Source organism: Vombatus ursinus, unplaced genomic scaffold, assembly GCF_900497805.2.
Source record: "Vombatus ursinus unplaced genomic scaffold, bare-nosed wombat genome assembly UNPS02014768.1, whole genome shotgun sequence".
NCBI lineage: Eukaryota > Metazoa > Chordata > Mammalia > Diprotodontia > Vombatidae > Vombatus > Vombatus ursinus.
In genome coordinates this window covers 3,084,383-3,092,563 of record NW_020954546.1, presented here as the reverse complement: position 1 = coordinate 3,092,563, position 8,181 = coordinate 3,084,383, and the positions used below count along the sequence as shown (strand labels likewise).

The window sequence follows — 8,181 nt, the reverse complement described above, 5'->3', positions numbered from 1 at the left end:
TTCAAATTTTAAAGATGGAGTAAATGGCACACACACATAACACACACACACACACACACACACACACACACACACTCATTCATTCACATTCCCCCATGATTTGATCTAGCCATGTCCAGATCTGGAAATCCAGAGTCATCACTCAGTCTTCTACTTCCTCATTCATTCCAATCTCACTTCCCTTATTTCAGAAAATTGTGCCACCATCAGTACTTTCAAAGAACCACATCTTGTTCCTACTTAGTTTGAGAAGGTTTTCTCACCCTGTTCCTTCTGGTCCATCACTGTCTATAAAAAGGAGGATCCCTGCCTATGCTTCAGAGCTGTCAGAACAAGCATACTGGGAACCTTGGGAATGCTCCTGAAAGTGCTCTCCTCCCATCTCCAAGGACCATGGTTTCTTTGACTGTCTTCTTCATTCTCATCATTCTAATACCTGGTTTCTGCTTTGAAACTGAGATGTTTGGTGAGTCTGATTACTTTCTTTCCTTTTGACCAGCTCTTTGTGAAGAAAAAGCCAGGAATGTCAGGGGCTAATCATGAACACGAGACCTGTGGCAATCATCCCTGACAAAACTACCTGGGCTGCTATGAACTTAGGGTTGTTCTCAAAGGATTTTCTCCTCCCTTTTAATTCTGAAAAAGTAGGGGATTCTTCTCCCATTTCCCTCTAAATACAGCTCTTTGGATCTTGGGAAAGTGGCATGAGATAGATCAGCCCACCCTGGGGTACATGCGAGGAGTTGCCCTTTATATTTTTCCCAATATGGGAGAGCATAACCCCTGGAAACTCTGATCAGGGATCAAAGGTCCAGACTCAGGGTGCTCTGGGCTGACCAACACCCTGAGTTTGAGTCGCAGCACCATCACTTACTAGCTGTGTGATTCATGGTAAGTCTCTCTGAAGTTCAATTTTCTCATTTGTAAAATGGAGGTAATAAGAATTCTCCATACTACCTACCTCTTGTGTGTGAAAAAGATTAAATGAAATGAGATAGCTAGATAGCTAGATTATTAAGCACTTACTATGTGTTGGGCACTGTGTTAAGTGCTAGGTAAACAAATACAAATAAGACAGTCCCTGCCCTCAAGGAGTTTACCTACTAATCAGAAGACAACACACAGAGAGGAGCTGTTGTTGTTAAGTCTTTTTTCAGTTGTGTCTGATTCTCCATGAGCCCATTTGGGGTTTTCTTGGCAGAGATACTAGAGTGGTTTGCTACTTCCTTCTCCAGCTCTTTTTACAGATGAGGAAACTGAGGCAAACAGAGTTAAGTGACTTGACCAGGGTCACATGGCTAGCAAGTGTTTTAGGCCAGATTTCAACTCAGGAAGATAAATGAGTCTTCCTGACTCCAGGCCTAGCACTTTATCCATTGAGCTACCTAGCTATGAAGGAGGAAAGGAAAATAAGACATTCAGAGGGATGTGATGAGATGACCAGGAAGTAATTCTGTGAAAGAATCTCATAAACTGTAAAACTTTAAATTCATATTCAATACTCCAATGAATCTATGATCTCCATGATGCGTTCACTCTTTCTAATGAAGAAGACCACAATCCATCCATGCCTGCTTGTCCTTTGTGACTCTTGTCCATATCCTCCCCTAAATCTACCACAAAGGAGTATATCCAAAGTACTAGGAGCCTATATTTATTAATAAAGCATATAGACTTGGTCACCTTGGGGACACAGCACACTTTAAAAATAGCTACCATTTACATGGTACTTATGGTTTGCAAAGAGCTTTATAGACTATCTCATTTGATCCTCACAATAACCCACAGAAGCTGGATGCTATTATTAGCCTCATTTTACAGATGAGAAAACTGAGGCAAACAGAAATTAAGTGACTTGCCCAGGGTCACACAGCCAGAAAGTGTCTAAGACCAGATCTGAACTCCAAAGTTCTCCATGAAATGAGGGCCAATTTTTTTGTGACAACATTATTCAGGAAAACCCGTGTTCAAGCTGACACACACTAGCTATATGAGTATGGGCAAGTTATTTAACCTTTCACAGGCCCAGAGAGATTATAACCTGTCCAAAGTCACAAATATAGTAAGAGACAAAGTTGGGATTTTCAACCAGGTTTTCCCACTTCTAATCTAGTATTCTTTCAACTGTACCATGGATTATAGTCCCGTTTTACAGATTAGAACACAGAAAGAGAACAACTTGCCCAAGATGATATAACTCTCAAGAATTAGAGACCTAATCAAGTCCTATAGTTTTCCTATCTCCTAGTCAAGTCCTCTCGGGGAATGTTCAAGGTTCTTCTGGGTGATGGACCCTCCTCTAATAGTGGGCCTGTTATGGTCCACATTGAACCTCTAGTCCCCTTTGCTAGACCATCACAGTCCAATATCCTGGAGAAACAGAAAGGAATTGTTGGGAAAGGAGGAGAGAAAAAGGGAAATAAAATTAGGGACAAAAGGAGGAGATGGAGGAGATAGAGGAAGAGAAGGGAGAAATGTGGGCCTTGGTCTTCCCATGTCTTTCCTACAAGAAATGCAGAACCTTCACTGACTGTCTCAGGAGCTAGAAGAATCAAGTGGCACTCACTGTATTCAAGGTGTTACATCCTCATGTCATCTCTTTCCTTACAGCTAAACATGACATTCCAAATGCCTGCTGCCACACTTATGCCCGCCGCCAGATCCCATACAGACTTGTAGTAGACTTCTACGAGACCAGCAGCCTTTGCCCAAAGCCAGGCGTCATGTGAGTGGCACTTCCATAGCCTCTATCTGGAGAAAAGGAGATAAGGAGTGTGCAGGGAGGAGTAGGGAAGGATTCAGGAGGAGAAGCAATCCCTCTGGGAGGTCAGATGGTGAACTGAGGCTGAACTTTGTGCCACTGTTAATTCATTCAGTCAATAAGCATTTATTGAGTGCCTACTACGTGCTAAGCACTGTGCTAAGTGCTGGGTATACAAAGAAAGTCAAAATATAGCTCCTGCCCTCAAGAAGCTCACAGTCTAATGGGGGAGACAAACAAGCTGAATTGATCATCAATTTATGCAAGTATGAAATAGGGGCAGAAACTCCTGGTTCTTTGGGTACTTGCCAGGAAAGACCATGATTGGCAGTGAGAAACAGAGTGGCGATCACACTTCATTTAAACAGAGGATCAAAAAGCACAGAAAAACACAGACAACTGATGGAAGAGGTACAGAGGCAAACAGTGTGGGAATAGGAGATGGGATGGTGAAGTGAAGCAGGCAGTGTGGGGAAGAGCATGAGGAGGGGGAGAAGCAGAGAGAAGCACCCACGTAACATTGGATTAGAGTTGGGAGCACCGGGCAATGTAGACCCAATGGAGAGGGAAGACGACTTGGGAGGAGAGGGGCAAGAGTTTTGAGGTCTCATTTTTATAGGGTTTTTTAGGGAAACAGACTAACTCCTTTCTTTGCCAACTTGGGGCTAGTTCATTAAAATATCCGAATCATCTCAAAGTTATTGGTAAAACTTCAATGTTATATCTCAAAGTCATCAACACCTTTTTGACATTCTGCTGGTCTAGAGCTGTAGAGGTCTGAATTTCACCTGGAATTTACATAACAGAGGATGAGAACCTTAACAAATATCTTAGCTGGTTTCCCCTAATTTGATACATATTACCAGGATGTGAATTTTAGTTAATCTATCATAAAATTTGTAAATTATGCTCTTTGATCCTTGGGACAGTTTGCATGTGACTTTCAGGTTTCCCTTTGCAATCTGGTATTTTCTGGTATTACCCCTTTATACTGACTCCCTATAAAATTTACTATACTGACAGGGTTGGGTTGGGGGTGTGGGAGTCAGGGGGACCAAAACAAGATATAATTTTAACATTCATGCAAACAAATTTAAATAAAGTAGCAATTTGCAGGATAAATAGAAAATTATCAACAGAGGGAAGGCACTAGAAGTAAAAAGGATTGCAGGAGTGATGGAGGAGGAATGCATGCCGGGACTACAGGACAAAATAATCTCTACTTATTGTGTTCAGTGGTCTTGGGGCTGGTGATAATGCTACATATCAGAGAAAGAAAAAGAGCTAGGGAGGGTCTCCCATGGTTTCTGACCTGGGCTCTGCAGAGGGACAGGCAAGATGACAAGATCCTTAATCTAGAATAGAAATGGACTTTAGAAATCATGTTGTCCAGTTGCCTCCATAGATGGTAAAATCTTCCGGTTGTATCTATTTGTGGATGACAATGCTAATTACATCAAGGCCTAGAACAGTGCAAAGCCTCTTAACTGAGATCCACAGTCACTCAAAACAGTTTTGCTAACTGTCCAAATCGGGAAAATCAAGTGGATGAAGAATGCTTATCGTCCAGTTGGATAATCAATCTCTATTGAGTTTGTCTACACTATACGCACACGCACACACACACGCACACATACACTCACACACGCAGATATACTTTGGATAGATATTGCAAATGGACAATGAGCTGTGTTCAATATTGAAAAAGAGAAGAAGGGCTGGTTTGGACCACTTTGAGGAAATTCCAAAGATCTTTTAATGACCTTGAGTTTTTTCTTGACACAACGGCCTTATACCAGCATTCTTCTGGTAATGCTGTGTGACTCCAAAGGAATTAAAGTTTTGAATCATTCAAAGAACAATGGAGAGGTGCATGATGGGTATGAGCAAAATGTAACACATTACAAATGAGATTATGAAGTAGTGCAAAGGTCATCAAAGAAATTATGATTGTAAAAGGAGATGAGCTGATTATATAGTAGAGAGAGGGATGAAAAAAAAAAAGAAATCATGTTGTCCAACCCTTCATTTAACAGATGGAGAAACTAAACCCCATGCAGTGAGGGTGACTTACCCTAGGTCTCTCAGAGAATAGGTAGCAGAGCCAGGATATGAAATAAGATCTGCTAAGTCCAAATGGAACCTTCTTTCTCCTCCCACAACTGCCTCTCAGGCTCCCATTGAAAAGTGAAGGAAGAGAGAGCAGAAAAAGTAAAGACCAGGAGGGTTTTCTGAGGGGATTCCCATAGAGTCACTGAAGGAGGAGAAGGAAGAGGAGGAGGAAGGGGAGGAGGAGGAAGAGGAGGAGGAGAAGTAGCATTTTTATAGTTCTCTAAGGTTTACAAAGTGATTTACACACGTCCTCTGATTTAATCATCACCACTCTAGGAAGTAGGTACTCCCCATTTTACAGTTGAAGAAACTAAGGCCAATGTCACTTCCCCAGGTTCACACAACTAGTAAGTATCAAAGGCAGAATTTGAATATACTTCTTCCTCACTCCGGGTCCAGCACTTTATGCACAGTGCCACCTGGTGATTTAGGCAAGGTCTTAGAGTTTTGTGTAGAGACAATGGTTATGGGAAGTAGAAAGACTTGAGAGCTGTCTTGGGGAAGGAATGTTGATGCGAAATTCTTTATTCTTTCTTTTGCTTCTCATACTCCAGCTTCCTCACCAATAAAGGTCACCAGATCTGTGCCAACCCCAGAAGCGAGTGGGTACAGTCATACATCTTCAGTCTGAAACAGAAGAAAAAGACTGAAGAGTACTACTCCCAGATAGAACATTTTTACAGTAGTGTTGAACTTTCTCCACCTGAAGAATAAATATGATTTCTAAAACAAAGCTGTCTTATGACCTCTTGACCACCCTCCTCCCCACAACCTCCAATGTCCTTCCTACTGCTTGGATCCAGTTCAGCCAAGGTGGTTTCTGCTCCAAGTCCCTCTTCATCCCAGGATTCTCTTCCAATGCCAATTCTCTTCAAAATGTCACTGGTCCTGTTACCAATAAGTAAAAGTCTGCTTGATTACCATGATCACTTCCAATGTGTCACATTCCCTAGCAACACTAACCAAACTGGCAAGCCTGGTTCTACATAGGATGGCTTTTTTTTTCCAGGAGACAGAATAGGCAAAGACATAAGACTAACCTAAAATGTTTTTAAAGCTTCTCTTTACTCTCATACTGTCTCTATCATTGTCTTGATCCTCTCTTTATTTTCATCACTAGACATTTTAGAAAATTTGGTCTGTCCCAGAGTTTCCTGGTAGGATGTAAGTTCCTATTTTATTTTTGTTTCTTTATCTCCAGTAACTTAAACATTTGTGCACTTCTAGTCTGTCACCTATCTGACAAGATTTGGAAAGCATGATTCACTCCCCAGTCTTCTGGGGAGAAACAGCCTGTATAAATTCCAAAGGTCAGGGATGGAATATTGTGTACAGAGAAAAGAACAGGAAGGTCTTCAAGTGTCCCCTGCATGCTTGGAGAAGTGACTGAGGAGCATCCTGGCTAAAGGCCAAGATTGCTCTAATTGGAAGAAGAGGAGAGCAAAAAAAGACAGATGTCTCAAGCATTTGCATTTAATGCAAGGGAACAGAAAGTTTTGTTTGGTTTGGTTTGGTTTTTAAAAAGAACATAACAGAAGGGAAATGAGGAAGAAAGACTTTGCCATTGCCACTGGGGGAAAACTGAGAGGTGAGTAACACGAGCGAGCGCAATTTCACAAAGAGGAGAATGTCCCATTCCTAAGCCTGGAGGTGGGGAAGGAATTCTTGTGTTGGACCAAGCGAGTATGAATGGACCATAGGATCTTAGCAGTTAGGATTGGGAGAGATCTTTAAGATCATTTGACCTAGAGATTCTTAACCTGGGGTCTATGAACTTATTTTTTTTAACTATCTTCATAACTACTTTTAATAGAATTGTTTGTAATCCTATGTATTTTATGTATTAAAAAACATTATTCTGAAAAGTCCATAGGCTTCACCAAATTATCAAAGGCAGCAGTATATTGATCAATGTTTAACAATCAGCTCTCCAAAATGCATAACAGACTTTTAAGTTTAATCTACATTTTTAACATTTTCCCATCACTTTCTTAAATCTAGACAATCAACAAAACAATAAACCACGCCCTGATTTGTAGCATTTGCCAGTTTCTCAGGTATAAATGCTCACACTGAAAATTTAATGTTCAGCTCTCTTGAGCTGGCTCCAACACATTCTTGGGTCAAAGGGGTCCATAAAACATAAAAGGTTAAGAAGCCCTAATCTTATACAAACTTCCAGCCCCCAATTTTACAGAGGACACTGGGGCTCAGAAAAGTATAAAGTGATTTTTTCAAAGTCACCTAGGCAGTAAGTGGAGAGCTGGGATTTGAACCCAGGTCCTCTGATTTCATATCTAACACCCTTTCTGTTATGACAGAATATGAGTCAAGAGCTACCAAGCTCCTCAGGCCATAAAACTGCCTGCCTGTCACATAGCTTCACCACCCAGTGGTTATAGCTCTGGGTCTGGATTCAAGAAGACCTCAGTTAAAAAAAATCCTACTTCAGACACTTACTGGCTGTGGGACCCTGAGTAAGTCACCTTACAATTCTGTCTCCTTCAGTTTCCTCAACTGTAAAATGGGAATAATAATGACATCTACCTCCCAGAGTTGTTGTGAGGTTCGAGTAAGATAATCTTTGTAAAGTGCCTAGCGCAGTGCCTGGAACATAGTAGGTGCTTAATAAATGCTTGTTTCTTTCCTCCCTCTCTCCCTTTCTTCTTTCCTTTCTTCCTTTCCCTCTCTTCTTTCTTTCCTCCTTCTCTCCCTCTCTTCTCTTTCTCCCTTCCTTCCTTCCTTCCTCTCCAACACCTCCAACAAGTAGTCCTCCAGTTGTTGCTGAAAGACCTCCAATAAGAAAGAACTCACTTCTTTCTGAGGCAGCCCATTCCTCTTTTGGATACTTCCAAGTGTTAAGAAGCCTGTCCCTTTATCAAAATTGCCTCTTTCAACTTTCATTCATTGCTTCTACTTCTCTCTAAAAGGGCTTGCAGCCTTCTGGAGACCTGTACTTCAGGTCTAGCTCTATCCTGGGTGACTTTGGGCCAATCATAGCTCATTTAGGAGTTGCTCTTCTAGAAAATGTGGGGGTCAGACTAGACGGGGGCCTGATGGCTTGTCCAACCACCCCATCCTGGATTCAACCATCCTGGAATGGATCTAGAACATGTCCCAGATCTAAAACTTTGTGTTCCTGAAGTTGAGATTCACCTTTAGCCCTCCCTGTTCATTGCCTACTTTTAAGGAAGGTCTCATATTTAGGGGACTAGGTCAGTCTTCATTATGGATGGTGGCAGAGTGATATATTCTCTCTCCCTCTCTCTCTCTCTCTCTCTCTCTCTCTCTCTCTCTCTCTCTCTCTC

General features: G+C 41.6%; 1 protein-coding gene across 1 annotated transcript; it reads left to right on the top strand.

The window, feature by feature from the left end:
• Positions 1-255: 255 nt before the first annotated feature.
• Positions 256-5,799, top strand: LOC114042860 (C-C motif chemokine 4 homolog). The gene is made up of 3 exons (XM_027861609.1): positions 256-466; positions 2,611-2,725; positions 5,428-5,799. The coding sequence occupies exons 1-3, from the start codon at positions 313-315 to the stop codon at positions 5,585-5,587; spliced, it is 429 nt and encodes a 142-aa protein (XP_027717410.1). The 5' UTR covers positions 256-312; the 3' UTR covers positions 5,588-5,799.
• The last annotated feature ends 2,382 nt before the right edge of the window (positions 5,800-8,181 follow it).

What these genes read in the sequence shown, in the direction of transcription:
- LOC114042860 (XM_027861609.1), top strand. Translation starts at nt 313, where the DNA reads ATGCTTCAGAGCTGTCAGAACAAGCATACTGGGAACCTTGGGAATGCT. An exon ending in CTTTGAAACTGAGATGTTTG is followed by an intron (nt 467 to 2,610) that starts GTGAGTCTGATT and finishes CTTTCCTTACAG; the next exon opens with CTAAACATGACATTCCAAAT. An exon ending in TGCCCAAAGCCAGGCGTCAT is followed by an intron (nt 2,726 to 5,427) that starts GTGAGTGGCACT and finishes CTCATACTCCAG; the next exon opens with CTTCCTCACCAATAAAGGTC.